Here is a 15729-nt window from a genome sequence, read left to right on the forward strand (position 1 = left end):
GCGGGGGAAGAGACAGAAATCTTTAATAAATAAATAAATTAAAAAAAATAAAAAAAATTTGATAGATGAGTCCAAATGCCTATAAGACTAAAGAGACTGAAGTATAAGACTAATGAAGAAAGTAATTGAAATCAAAGAAAAAACCCTTAATATACTCCCAAAACACAAAAATGACATTTTTTTGTTTCACAGAGAAAATATGCATTAACTGACAACATGTAAGCCCATCAACCAAGTTTCAGTAATTTCTCTGAAGTAAAATTTCTGCAGGCTACATTTTAATAAAAACTAAATATAAGAACATAGGATTTTAATAAATGCTAAATATAAGAACAAAGGAATATCTAAATAAAGGATTGATATACATTCATTTATAAGAAATTTTAAGTTCTTTTTACAAAATAATTAAGAAACCAAGTTACACATATGTAGACAATAAGCAAATGAAGACATCATATGCCAATTTTTTTAATGAGATAAAAGTTGCACTTAGTTTTAAGTACATTTGTTTCTAAGATGAAAAAGAAGCAAATGAATTAGAAATATACTTTGAAATAATAAAATGATATTGACTTGAAAAGTAAAAGATATAAAAGAAATCTGAACTTTTAATAAAGAACCATACCATAGAAAGACCACTGGTAAATCTCGTGAGAAAAGGGGACTATACAGGCATATTGAAAATGAAGAGAGAACATGGTCACACAGTAGAAACTAAAACCAGACATAGTGCTCAAGAGTCTATGATAAATTTGAAAATACAGGCTTTCCTATATTTTGCTCATCTTTGGGGGACAAAACACATAAACTGTTTTATGGGGAGCTGAATGTGTGTATACAGTGTATGTGTGCATAAGGAAGCGAGAGAAAGACACTGAGTCTCTTCCACATTCTTTTTCCTACTTTTTCTCTGGAGACAGGGTCTTCCACAGGAACTCTGCCTTGGCAATTTTTCTGCTAGTTCCCTGAAACAGCTATGCCCAGGTGAGTAGTGAGGACCCAAACACAGGTCCTCATATATATGCTACAAGGGATCCTACCCACTCAGTCATCTCCTAACCCGACAATAATATCCCTGTAATAAAACAGTGTTTGTTTTAAAGTTATAACACTGTCACTAAGACAAAAAGGCAACCTACTGAATGGGAGAAGATCTTCACCAACCCTGCAACAGACAAAGGTCTGATCTCCAAAATATATAAAGAACTCAAGAAATTAGACATTAAAACTCTAATTAACCCAATTTAAAAAATGGGATACTGAACTGAACAGAGAATTCTCAACAGAAGAAGTCCAAATGGCCAAAAGACACTTAGGGTCATGCTCAACCTCCTTAGCGATCATGGAAATGCAAATCAAAACAACTTTGAGATAACATCTTCCACCGGTCAGAATGGCTAAAACCCAAAACACCAATGATAGCCTATGCTGGAGAGGTTGTGGAGTAAGGGGAACTTTCATCCATTGTTGGTGGGAATGCAAACTTGTGCAAGCACTTTGGAAATCAGTGTGGAGGTTTCTCAGGAAACTGGGAGTCAACCTACCTCAAGATCCAGCAATGATATACCCAAGAGATGCCCAATCATACTAAAAAGCATTTGTTCAACTATGTTCATAGCAGCATTATTTGTAATAGCCAGAACCTGGAAACAACCTAGGTGCCCCTCAATAGAAGAATGGATAAAGAAGATGTGGCACATATACACTTTAGAGTTTTACTCAATGGTAAAAAAACAATGATATCTTGAACTTTGCATACAAATGGATGGAAATAGAAAACACTATCCTGAGTGAGGTAATCCAGACCCAAAAAAGAGGATTATGGTATGTACTCACTCATAAGAAGATTCTAGCCATAAATAAAGGACATTGAGCCTATAGTTCGTGACCCTAGAGCAGCTAAATAAGAAGGTGAACCCAAAGAAAAACATATATTTATCCTCCTGGGTATTGGAAGTTGACAAGATCATCGGGCAAAAGTTAGGAGCAGGGGGTTGGGGTGGACTGGGGGGAAGGGGAGATGGGGAGAAGGGAGAGGGGAGGATTGGGGAGAGCTTGGGGGAATGGGGTAATTGACATGGAGGAAGGGTGGATATGGGAGCAGGGAAGAAGGTATCCTAACCAAGGGAGTCATTTTAGGGTTGGCAAGAGTTTTGGCTCTAGAGGGGTTCCCAAATGGCCAAGGCGATATCCCTAACTAGTTCTGTAGGCAGCAGAGGAGAGGGTGCCTGTACTAACCTAATCCTATAGCCACACTGATGAATATCTTGCCTATTACCATAGAACCTTCATCTGGCCATGGATGGAGATAGAGACAGAGACCCACATTGGAGCACTGAGCTCCCAAGGTCCAAATGAGGAGCAGAAGGACGGAGAACATGAGCAAGAAAGTCAGGACCGCGAGGGGTGTGTCCACCCACTGAGACAATGGGACTAATCTAATGAGAGCTCACTAAGGCCAGCTGGACTGGGACTGATGGAGCATGTGATCAAACTGGACTCTCTGAACGTGGCTGACAATGAGGGCTGACTGAAAAGCCAAGGACAATGGTACTGGGTTTTGATTCTACTGCATGGACTGTCCTTGTGGGAGCCTAGTCTGTTTGGATGCTCACCTTCCTAGACCTGGATCTAGGAGAGAGGAGCTTGGACTTCCCACAGGGCAGGAAACCCTGACTGCTCTTAGGACTGGAGAGGGAGGGGAAGAGGAAGGGGGAGTGGGAAGGAAATGGGAGGAGGGGAGGAGGTGGAAATTTTTAATAAATAAATTTTAAAAATTTAATTAAAAAATGCTGCAACTGAACATTTTAAATAAAAGGCAACATTTAAGCAAAAAAAAATGAAAAAGCTAATTAATGAAAAAAATTGACAGTAGAAGCAATAGTCTACTGGACTCAGAATCCTTGGCTAGTTGCAAAGACTTCAAGTAGTAGATAATTTAAATGTTGTTATAAGTTTCTCAACACAGAATTTGTGGAACCTCCCTGAAACCATTCTTACAAAGCTAATGCATCCCTAACTAAGAACAACAACAACAACAAAAAAAAAAAAACCCAATGTATTAATAGGATACAAGGGGACAAAGCTTAGCATGCTTGAAGTCCTGAGTTTGATAGCTAGCACTAACACGCAGGTGCAAACACTTGAAATAAAATATTAGCAAATCATATAAAGCTACTGCCTATGATAACTAAGAAGGGTTTCTAAGGGAAACTCAGTAATGTTCCACATTAGGAAACTTGTGAGTAAAAATTCTCTCCAACAATGAATTAAAGAAGAAGAAGAAAGATCACACAACCATCCAGACCTATTTGCACAGTGGCAATGTCTTAACCAACCTTTAGTGTCATCTTTGTATCTGCTCATGGCACTCCTATTAAGTAACCTTGGACAAGCTGCTTAACTTAAATTTTATTTCTTTATTTGTGTAATAATTATGTTGCTACTAAAATTAAGTGATGCAATCTTAGTAAAAAAAAGAAAGGAAGAAATAAATAAATAAATAAATAAATCTGGGAGTCCTTTTTTGTGGGCTTTTTATTTTTGTTCTTAACTACAGGGCTGGAGGGAGATACGCAGTCAGAGGGTCCTCAGAGAAAGACCCACTGAGCTCGAGGGTACAGGAACATTCTCTTTTTCTGTGGACATTTGTTTTCTCTCACCATGCTTCACCTAGCCTGCCCCTTACTCTGGTCCGACCCCCAATTTTACACACATGTGATTCAAGAAGAGCAGACAGGAAAGACAGGCAGCGACCAGAGACGCTGTTTGTTAAAACTGGAAAGCAAAACTGGGGGTAAAGACGGTCCCTCAGTGGAGCTCCGATGCCCTGGAGAGTGGGAGAGTACAAGGAAAAGGAAGAAAGTCTTGGCTTGGCATACTGCAAATTGCACCTTGGAATGAGACATTACATTGTCCTACCTGTGACACTGAGTAGTACCACCTCACTGCGCTTTGTCCCCCAGCCATTGTCAGCCTCACAGGAGTAGTTCCCAGAATGTCCCGCAGTCAGAGTGAGCTTAAAGGATGCTTTTCCTCCAGAAGGTGTTGAGATGTTGCCCAGAGTGATATTTTCATGATAAAACCGGTACAGAACGGGAGGAGATGCTCTCTTGTCTTCACACTGAAGCTCCACCACATCCCCAATGAAGGGCAGCACCCCAGGAACACTGATGGAGAGGAGAGGGTGCCACACTGGAACTGGCAGCACAGTAGAGCGTCAGAGGGTGGTATGACTCACAGCCTAACTTGTCTTCATTCAAGTTCTTTCCCAACATCTCACTGCTCGGTCTAATCCTCCAGGGGAGGATCCAGCAGAGCAGCTATGCATTGATGACAATTCTGGAGGGCAAGCCTCTAACTATACCACACAATCTGCCTCGTGTTCCGTCTCCATGCCCTCTCTCAGTTCCTTTGTCACTGTTGCCATGTTTTACCTCCACCATCAACCCCCCCACACCCCGCGCGCGCTGTGTTCCGCAGGCTTCCCAGCCTCTTCATGCCTTCCTTGTACCTTGTCACATCTTCGAACATCCTCAGCTGAAAGTTACCAGGTCCTTAATGGGAAGGCTGCTTACCTTTTACTGTGATGTTCACTACAGCACTCTGGACGAGGCCGTAGCTGTTGTCAGCAGTGCAGTAGTAACCCCCTGCGTCACTTTCCCTGACAGTAGTGATCTCCAGCTCGATTCTCTGGGAACGCTGGCTTTTCCTCCCCACGCTTTCCTCTGTGTCCTCTCTGTGCCAGGAGTATATTATGAGCCCGGTCCCTTTAGCCACAGAGCAAACAAGGACCAGTGTCTGCCCTTCAACTCCGCAGCCCCTTGGAGACTGGATCTCCATGGAGACTTGAGACACAGGGATCCCTATGATCAGAAGACAATTGTTAAGGACTTGGTGGGGAAATTCAGGATGGGAGGGGTCCAGTAGACCTGCTGGGAATTACAGCAGGTCTATATATGGAATTGAGAGTCCACCCTGCTTGCCGGGAATGGAGCATACTGAGGAGCATTTCACAGGGCTACTCTGATGCTTAATAACAATCCTATCCCGCACTTCCTGTCCTTTTCCCTGTCTGCTCTCGTGTCGGAATACCACAATGTTCTGCTTTCTTTTAACTTCCCTGTGACTTGAGGCAGTAGGAGAGAGACTGGAATGGCATAAAGGAGGAAGTTCTCAACCTGAGAAACAATTAAGTTTTGCCCTTTAGTAGCTGCAGAATCTAAATCTAGATTTCTGATCCTCAGCTTTTCTCACTAGCGTTTGGATAATCCTAGTAACCTCACAGAGTTCTCACGAGATTAGCTGAGGAGTAGCCATCAGGCAGTCTCTCTCCCCAGTACTGCTCAGCAGTGCCAACTAGTGACGCTTGAGAGGAAGTGCTGCAAAGTACTTAAAAGTATGTGTCCTGGGGCTGGAGCAACCACATTTAAATCCCAGGGCCATGTTGACCAGGTAAGTCTCCGTCTGTAAAGTGGGGGGGAGTCACAGTGCCATTTTACAGGCGCTACTCATAAAACTGTTTTCCAGGCCACTGTGAGGACAAAGCGTTCACAGCATCATGCACATGGTAAATCTTTCTGTCTCCTGTTTTCTGATTGTGAAAATCCGAGAGAGCTAAAACATCACAGCAGCTTTAGCTCGGATCTGAAATATAGCAATTCCTTTTATAAGTAGCAGGCTGTTATTGTCGTTTCAAATGTCGTTATTCGTGCCTTCTTTGCACCACCTGTTAACTAGGGGTCTCTCCTCATAGAAAGAGGTTCTACTTCATTGACTTCTTGGTTTTCTGAGTAAAATTACCATTGTTACTTTTCTGAAGGGGAGGGGAAAGTCATTGGAAAATTAGTGTTCAAGGGCCCCAGTGAGTCACAGCAGCTTTCAACTCAGGGATAAGGAAGAGCCTGCACTCTGATGGGGACCTGCTCTCCCTGCCTGACTTAGCCCCATCGGCCCAACTCAATGATACTCACTCTCCACATCTATATAGGATCTGCGACTCTGCTTCGAGACACTGTGAGAGGCTGTCATTGCCTCACACCAGTAATTTCCTGAGTCTTCTTTCCATATTTCTGAGATCGTAAATGTTGGTGAACTCCCACCCGACTGCAGAGCTTGGCCATCTTTGAAGAAGGAATAGCGTAACTGGGTCGTTGCCCTATCTGAAGGGAGCCAGGTGTTGCAGGACAGGGTCATTGACCTCCCCTCTATGGGCTACAGGGAGCTGACTGTCAGCCCTGGTGCTGGAAACAGCTCTGGAGGGAAAAACCCAAAGAGACCACTTGTTATTAGCCGACTGCACAGTCCTCTAGAAGTGCCCAATGAGTACGACACACATATTCATACCCCAGGACAGGCAGCCCACCCCCATTTATCCATCCCTGGGTAGCTGTCATATGCCTTTTACCCTGGCTTTCCTACAACAGGCATTCTCCTTCCTAGACATATCCTTTCAAGCAATGATCCCCTACCTCGGATATCAAGCCATACATGTCTTGTTTCTTCTGTTACGTCTATGAATAGGAAAAGTTTCCTATCTGCCTTACAGAAATAGGAGCCACTGTCACTGAATCTTGCATTTGAAATGGTGTAGCTCGAAGCACTTCTGTAAGTAGTTATGTGAGATCCATCCTTGAAGTACTTTAGTCTCCTTATATCATGGTTCTTTTCCCCCGTGCAGCTTATAGTCACATGGTCTCCTTCATACGCATGGTGTGGCAGGCTGATGCTCAACCAGTCTACAAAGAAAACAAGAAGGCAGAGTTATTAACGCTGACCCTGTCTGGATGCCTCTGGGAAGGGAGAGGCTCTACATATATCTAGAAGCTGGGGACCTGCAGCATCTGGGGACCTGCTGGCTCTACTAACTTTCTGGCTCAGCAGAGTGAGCTCTGTTTCACTAAGTGACACTTTTCCCCAAACAAGCATTTGGATGTCTGTTAATAGATTTTATGTTGTTTTCTTCAGCTCCCAACAGCTGTACTAAATATGGATTTAAAATGAGTCTACTAGCTAAGTAAGATAGCACAGGTCTGGAATTAATGCTATTAATGAAGTTGAGGTGGGTAAGTCACAGTTTCAAAGCTACAGATTAAGTTTAGGGTGAGCTTGTGTGATTTAGTAAGACTTTAGACTTCACAATAAACAATAAACAGGGCTGTGTATAGACAACTTAGTGGTGGAATTCCTCACCTAACATGTACAAGACCCTGGGTGCAAGCCTCAGCATTCTTTCTCCTCACCCCCTGACTAGAAGATTCCAATTGTATCTCCTTATGCCTAGTGACATGGCTTAAGGGTCCATGGCAAGCATGGTTAACTCCCTCTGCTTGTTTCATACTTTAGAAACCCTGTTTGGTACTACAGAAACTCAAAGTCCTTCCCTTACATGTCATTCTCCCAAGATGAAACTAATGGGGCTCTGAAATCTCCGTCCCCAAGTCTCTGGAGTCTACTAAAAACTCAGAGGCATCTGCAAATCATTGTCATATTGGTCCTGTAGGAGCCCCATAAAGAAGAAGCTGAGCTGTTACTTCCCCTATAGGACAGCCACTATCGGTATTGATGACTAGCTCGGTATTTTGGATTTGCGCCTAAACGGAGGAGAAAACACAAAAGAATAAGCCCTGCTCTGAACATTGGCCCCTCTTCACTAGACACTATCCATCACTAGGAAACAAAGTGTAGGGAGAAGATAAGTACAAAAGTGATGTTTAGGTGCCTGCCCAGCTTGTCCTTCTGTCTCCCAGGGGCCAGAGTCATTTGGAAATAGCTAAGGGTTTTAATCCCTAGAGTGACACCGATAAGGATGTATATGAAAAATGCTGAGAACTTCTTAAAGCATATGTCACAAGAAAGTACATATTCCTAAAACATAAATCATAAAGATAATAATCTTAATTAATAGTTTTCCTTCCTTCCTTCCCTCCCTCCCTCCCTCCCTCCCTCCCTCCCTCCTTCCTTCCTTCCTTCCTTCCTTCCTTCCTTCCTTCCTTCCTTCCTTCTTGCCCCCCCTCTTTCAGAGAGATTCTGGGGCTCAAACTCAGGATCTTGCCCATTCTCTCCAGGCCAGTACTCTTGACTGAACTAAATCCTCATTCCACCTTCTCATCCTTCAAAATGTTCTGCTTACATATGCATTTTTCCTTGTTCACATCTCTATATCTATATGACATGTTGGAAATGCTCATTTAGATGGTTTCAATAGGGCAAAGTGACTAACCAAACGCAATGATAACTTCTGTGTAACTTTCGCTGGCTTTGAAAGATAATGGAAACAGAAGTAGATGGTTGGGCACAAAGGTTGACAAACAGGTGTGACAGACCAATATTCTTTTTCCTACATGGTGAGGCCAGACAATAGTTTCAGGTGAATATTTTAGAAATAAAATCAGTTTAATTAAAGAAATATGTGAGATGTAAAATTCATGAGACCAAATTGAGAATGATCCAAGGAGTAGGTAGGTGACAGAGAAAAGTTACAACAGGTTTCCCTGGGACTGAAATAAGGATTTAATTGCAAGACACTTGGGTTAGTGGTCTTGATTTCTGAGACTTTCCTAAGAGCTGTATTTCCTCCAATTGACTGCAACCGTGTACATGTGCATATTTTATCCTAATTCTGAGAGTTCACTGGAGCCGACAAAATTGCTCAAGAGATTTCTCCCACTCCCACCAAGTAATTTAAAAACATTCTTGTTTAAAATTACAAACCTAGGCACACAGCATCTTCTTCTCTGAACATCATAGAATGAATGTGTTCTCCAAAGGCTTAACCAAAGATGAAAGTCTAATTTCCCAGGCTACCGTGAAACTAAATGTTTTTTTTTTAATTTCATTATATTAAAATTCCAATAACAACAGAAAAATACATTAGACATTGGGTTGTTTCCATCCCAGTAGAGACCTAAGGATGTTCATGTCCTCTACAGAACACCTCCTGAGCCTTTTGCTGCCCCTCTGTTATAAATATCTTTTCAGTCATTGCTTCTGTTGAGGATGGGGACTTTTCTCCCCAGTGACTACACAGATGGCTTTCCCTTCACAATTACTCTCTTTCCTTCTGAGGGGTCAGCAGCAAACAGGAACTAATTCATTGTTTTAAGGGGTCAGGACATGGTGGGGCCACGGTGCACCCTACCACATCTGATCAATGGGGCGGTGAGTGAGGTGCTGGGTCCTTCTCTTCATCCCAGTTCTGGCTCAGACCCCTGCAGCTTTCTGCTAAGAGGTTTCACTAGGCAGGGCCACCCATGCCCAAGAGTCCCAGAAAGCTAGAGGAATTAAGAGAAGAGTTGCTTACCGGAATGGACTCCGACAGGAGCTGTGAGGGAACAGAGTCAGTGAGAAAGAGTCAAGGTCTTAACACTTTGTAAAAATGCTATAGCCCTCTGAGGATTCTCAAGTGTTGCCTCCTCTTTTCCTTCCTGTTTCTTCCTCCTTCCATTACCCCTTTCAACTCCCCTCCTTCATTTCCTCTATCATTTCTCCCCATCTTTATTTCATACCTCCCTTCCACTCACAAATGATACTCATATGGAACCCAAGATTCATTTTTATATTCCTAGAACATTGTAAGTAGTCCCAGAAGTTTGTATTTCAAGAGCTTCATTTAATATCTCATCTTCCACTTTCTTTCAAATATTTAAATATTTTTATTTTTTGAAATTAAAATATAACTACATCTTTTTCTCCTTTTCCTCTCCTTCCCCCAACTCCTCCCACATATTCTCTGCTCTTTTTCAAATTTATGGTTTCTAATGGTCGTGTGTGTATGTCTGCTTTTTTCAAATTTATAACTTCTAATTGTGTATGTAAGTATGTATGTATGTACATACACATTTATACACATATATGATACATATTATATATATATATATAATTATACGCACACACACACACATAATACAACCTGTATTACATAATCTCAGGGCTGGTCAGTAAGCATTGGATAGCCAGTTTGGGGGCTCTATCATTAAACTGTCCAGACTATTTTGCTTAAGAGAAATCATGTACACAGGGGCATCCTAGAAACCAGGAAGGGCCACGAAAGAAACACAGGATCTGCTGATATTTCGTTGGCATCAGTTCTCCTTTTTTTCAGCATTGTAGACATACTACTGTGGAAGGGGGGCTTTATGATATCCATTATGGTTAATCAGGCTTAAAATCTATGTAATATCTAAGTCTATGGAGATAAAAGTTCAGCTAAAAATGTCTACTCTTGAAGTAGAGTCTGGGCCTCAGGATGTCAAATTTATGTAGGCTGTGCATGGTATCCACTCCAACAGAAAACTTCTTTGAAGCCCTTTCAATGAAAATTTACTGTTTTCATAGAGACCAAACAGAAATAATAGAGACAAAACGCCAGCCTTTAGTAAGGACACCACACACACACACACACACACACACACACACACACACACACGAGTCTTTTCCTTATTCTGAGAACCCTGCTTTGCTCCGCTCCCATTTGCAACATTCCTGCCAGTATTGGATCAGTAGCAGAAACCCATCTCTCCACACCCCACCAGAGAGACATATACTCAGGAAGAGTATCTAGGGGTGCCCAATGGAGGTAGTTCTACCCTGTACCACCCCAGGTCTTTTTCAGCATCCTACGTACCAAGAGCCAGAAGCAGTGACCACAGCAGCATGAGGCTAGAGACAAGCAGTTCCCTTCGTGACAGGTGCAGCTCGTGTCAGAGCAGCTGAACTTTGGATCTAGGATAGAGCACTGATTCAGAAGGGATCTTGCTTAAACAGAAAAAGGGAAGTGGCAAAAATATCTGTCAACCAGTCCATACCCCAACCTATTGGATGCAGCAAAAGCAAATGTCCTTCCTCTTTACCAAGTTGGTAAGATGTCCGTGCACTGGTGTAAAATAGCTCTTAATGCGCAGGGTGCCTTCCTTTTCCAGATACGCTTTCCATGGTGTTTGACTTTACAGAGAATATGGAGTTCTGGGCCCACTAAGATTAAATCAGGTTCTGAGTAGTTTTAAAGAGTGATCATCCGTTACCACTCAAAAGGCAGTTCTTAATAAGTGACACCATTGCCAGTCCTGGGTTGGCTGCTCTTCAGAGGTCAAGCTAGACTTGGCAGTAGGGAAAAGAAACAATGACAAGGTTTACATGTTATTGTGGGGCAGTATGCATGTTCTAGGGATCCAAAAAGACTCATTTATGTTCATCACTTCTGTTCAGAAGATCATTTAGCCTGATCCAGATAGCAGTTAAGAAGCAGGATGAACACAGCATGGCTGCTTGAGGCTTTATCTCTGAACTGTAGTGGAGTGGTGTAAAAGGCCTTGACTCACACAGGAAAGATTCTTCTTAGACTCCAAATAACATGGAAGGGCATAGTTGCATGTGTGGGGGTGGTGGGGGTGGTGGGGGTGGTGAGGAAGAGGGGGAAATTGTATAACTGTGTGCTAGTTGGTATCATATCATGACACAAACTACAGTTGTCTGGACAGAGGGGCTCGACTGAGTGTGCCCAGAAGAGTGGCCTGTAGGCAAATGAGTAGCTCACTTTCTTGATTAATGTGGGTGGCAGAGATCACCGGGGACGGTACTACCTCTGGACGGGTAGTACTGGATTATGTAAGAAAACGCACTGAGTAAGCCACAAGAACAAGTCACTGGTGCTCCTCCATGGCTTCAGCTTAGTTCCTGCCTCCGGGTTCCTGCCCTGACTTCCCTTCATGACGGACTGTCACCTGGAGATCTGAGGTTGCTTTTGACCATGGGGTTTTGTTGCAGCAATAGAATCTCTAACCAAGATACTAGACACACTTGCAACCGCGTGCATGCATGCAGGGATTTTGAAATTAGTGTAGACTGTGTTTCCCCAGTGTTACACTCTACCACTCTCTACAATTTTAATGAAACTCACTGCCTCAGTCTGGAGAACACCACTAGGAGAATGGGAAGAATCACAAGAGAAATGGTAATTTTCTCTGTGTTGAATGATATTTAGAACTTCATGGAGCAGACCCAATTAATGTAAAATAATCCCCCTCTCAGCCCACTGGGACCTATAATTGGAAGAGAAGTCATTTCTCTGGCAACATTCTAGGGGGCAGATTTCTATGCATTCAGCTTCCAGTGGTTCATCTCTTATACTGGTGCCCTGCACCATACCAAACCTAAGTCACTGACCCTGTCATAGGACGATTTTCAAAGAGCAGAATACAGTGGTTTCTCTCAAGCAGTGGTTCTCAGCCTTCCTAATGCTGAGACCCTTTAACATAGTTCATCATGTTGTAATGACCCCAAATTATTGCTACTTCCTAACTGTAATTTTGCTACTTTTATAAATTGCAATGTAATTTTCTGTGTTTTCCGATGCTCTTAAACGACCCCTGTCCTTTGAAAGGGTTGTTTGACTCCTAAAGGGATTGTGACCCACAAGTTGAGACCTGCTACTCTAAGTCTAGCACAGGCTGTGAGGTCAAGCTTGGAATATATGACAGACCTGGCCAGTAGGTGTTAGCCACAGTGAGCAACTTTGGGCTCTATATTAGGTCTGGCCGATGCCTTCAGTGCATGGGGACTCAGGGCTAGTCATAGACACAAAAGGATCACTGTTCCAAACCTTCCTCTGGCAGGAACTCCTGGCTTTCTCTAGAACTAAACAGCCAGGGAAATAAACACATACAAGCACAAAGGCTCCTAATCAACTCTAGAAATAGATGGCATGTAGAGTTATCAGGAAAGTAGAAGCCATTTTGAACTATCAGGTGTCCAAGCACCACTCGCAAGAATGGAGATACCCAAGGTTCTAAATTGACATTGTGAGTCTTTCTGCTACAAGGGAGGGAAAATGAAAATATGTCAGCAAGTTGTTCCTGCCTGGAAAAACCTAACATCTGAACAGGTAAAATACAGTTCTCTCTCTCTCTCTCTCTCTCTCTCTCTCTCTCTCTCTCTCTCTCTCTCTCTCTCCCTCCCCTCCCCCCTCCCTCTCTCTCTCTCTCTCTCTCTCTCTCTCTCTCTCTCTCTCCCTCCTCTCCCCTCCCTTCCTCTCTCTCTCTCTCTGATAAAACTCAGGACCTTGACATCAATAAGTTCCATAGAAATTCCAATGTAATATTTTAGTCAGTCAATCTAGACTCACAAAATATAAACAAAACAAGGCCAGCTCAGGCAGGACAGAAGTTTCTCCCTACCTGTTTGACAGGACTATGGGCAGACGAACATAAAGATTCCAGGAAATGGGCTCAGGAGAAATGTAGGAAAAGTGTCACACAAGTGTGAGGAGCTGAGTTAAGAGCTCTAACACCTACTTAAAATGCTGGATGTGTCAGTGTGGGCCTGTAATCCCAGTGCTGGGCCACAGGTGTGGAGACAAGTGGGCCTCAAAAGCTTGCCGGTTTGCTAATCAATCCATAAGCTCCAGTTTCAAGTGGGAGATCCTATCATCTCATCATCATCATCAACATCATCATCATCATAGTGTGGAGAGTAAGAAAGACACTTGATGTTTAACTCTGACTTACACACACACACACACACACACACACGCCAGGAAACATGATAATGCGTATTGACAATTAGATTACAATAACTTGCCATGTCCTCTGCCATTAGCATCTGATTGGGCTCTAAAATAAGACCTAAGTTTAGGGCTTTAAGAATTAAGTAATACTTCCAATATCCAGGAGGATAAATATATGTTTTTCTTTGGGTTCACCTTCTTATTTAGCTTCTCTAGGATCACGAATTATAGGCTCAATGTCCTTTATTTATGGCTAGAAACCAATTATGAGTGAGTACATACCATATTCATCTTTTTGGGTCTGGGTTATCTTACTCAGTAAAGTGTTTTCTATTTCCATCCATTTGCATGCAAAATACAAGATGTCATTGTTTTTTTGCCACTGAGTAGAACTCTAAAGTGTATATGTGCCACACCTTCTTTATCCATTCTTCTATTGAGGGGCACCAAGACAGCCAGGCAAAAGTTGGGAGCACGGGGGTGGGGGTTGGATGGGGGAAAGGGGAGATGGGAAGAGAGAAGGGAGAAGGGGAGGATTGGGAAGAGCTTGGGGGAATGGGATGGTTGAGATGGAGAAAGGGTGGAAGCGAGGAAGAAGATATCTTAATTAAGGGAGCCATTTTAGGGTTGGCAAGAGACTTGGCTCTAGAGGGGTTCCCAGGCATCTAAGGAGATGTCCCCAGCTAGGTCCTTAGGCAGCAGAGGACAGGGTGCCTGGACTGGCCTTATCTATAGCAACACTGATGAATATCTTGCATATCACCATAGAACCTTCATCTGGTGATGGATGGAGACAGAGACAGAGACCCACATTGAAGCACTGGACTGAGCTCCCAAGGCCCAGATGAAGAGCATAAGGAGGGAGAACATGAGCAAGGAAGTCAGGACCACGAGGGGTGTGTCCACCCATGGAGACAGTGGGACTGATTTAATGGGAGCTCACCAAGGCCAGCTGGACTGGGACTGAACGAGCATGTGATCAAACCAGACTCTCTAAACGTGGCTGACAATGAGGGTTGACTGAGAAACCAAGGAAAATGGCACTGGGTTTTGATTCTACTGCATGTACTGGCTTTTTGGGAGCCTAGCCTGTTTGGATGCTCACCTTCCTAGATCTGGATGGAGGGGGGAGGACCTTGGACTTCCCACAGGGCAGGGAACCCTGACTGCTCTTAGGACTGGTGAGGGAGAGGGTGGGGGGAGGGGAGGAAAATGGAAGGAGGGGAGGAGTGGAAATTTTTAATAAATAAATAAATTTTAAAAAGAATTAAGTAATAATGCTCTCTTAGCCCAAGCTCCATTTCTGTGAGTTTGGAGGCCTGTGAAGCGATTTTCAAAGTAAATTAAGTGGCCAACTTTTAAAGCTAAGACTCAGAACCCAAAGAGAGACTCACATGCCAGGCTCTGGGTATCTGGGAAGAGTAAGCAAAGCTTCCCTTGGGTGATATATTTTTAAAAAATTGTTTGATAGTTTTACACATTTATACTATGATTTTTTTGATCAAATCCAAACTTCCTTTTCCTTGCACTCCAGTCCCTCTGCTATACCACCCCTTACTATTTCTTTTCTAGAAACCTAATGTGTTCTTTTTTGTTTTTAACCCAGGAGTTCACTCATGCTGTGTATATGAATAGGTGCAGAATCTCAGGGGCTGCATCCTTTCTGAAAACAGACTCTCCTCTCAATGGCCATCAGTTGCCAATAGCTCCTCACCTCCATGCTCCATGCGTGGGTTTTATCTGGTATGATGTAGTACATGCTGTCATAACTTTTATGTTCATATGTGCAACTGCCCTGTTGTTAGCAATGAGTGTGTGCCAAATGTAGTATTTCATGGTTCTGAGGGACCTATCTGGATATCAGACTCAGAAAGAAAAGGTGAACAAACTAAAGACCTCAGTTGTCTGAAACTCATATGGAGCCTTGTAACTTTCTTTTGGACTCATAAATACTACAGTTGGACCTGAATAAAAAAACCTTTAGGGCTGAAATCTTCAGAGACAGCCCCAAGGAAGGCTGGCATTCTCTTAGCCAGAGAACATGGGCATGCATAGCACATTAAGACACACATTGTGAAGCAATAGCCATGCTACTTTAGCTAACACCACAGAAGAAGCAGTGGCTTACATCCACAGAAGTAAAGAGGGAAGTCTAGGTCTCCCCTTGATGAGTCAATGGCTGTCCACTCTCTCTATTAAAGTGCTGTAGTCGGTGAAGGCTGGGGAAG

The 15729-nt window shown here is 43.0% G+C and overlaps 1 protein-coding gene across 1 annotated transcript in view; it reads right to left on the bottom strand.

Moving 5' to 3' along the window:
• LOC126486533 (Fc receptor-like protein 2) overlaps nt 1-10763 on the bottom strand; it is a 15625-nt gene extending 4862 nt beyond the window's left edge. Inside the window, 6 exon segments of the mRNA XM_050118801.1 lie at nt 3922-4200; nt 4578-4865; nt 5973-6254; nt 6471-6737; nt 9302-9322; nt 10625-10763. Coding sequence (XP_049974758.1) covers nt 3922-4200; nt 4578-4865; nt 5973-6254; nt 6471-6737; nt 9302-9322; nt 10625-10655 — 1168 coding nt within the window. The 5' untranslated portion in view covers nt 10656-10763.
• Nucleotides 10764-15729: the final 4966 nt, after the last annotated feature.

This window comes from Alexandromys fortis, unplaced genomic scaffold (assembly GCF_014885135.2).
Source record: "Alexandromys fortis isolate MF-2015 unplaced genomic scaffold, M_Fortis_MF-2015_v1.1 scaffold_152, whole genome shotgun sequence".
In the NCBI taxonomy this organism is placed as follows: domain Eukaryota; kingdom Metazoa; phylum Chordata; class Mammalia; order Rodentia; family Cricetidae; genus Alexandromys; species Alexandromys fortis.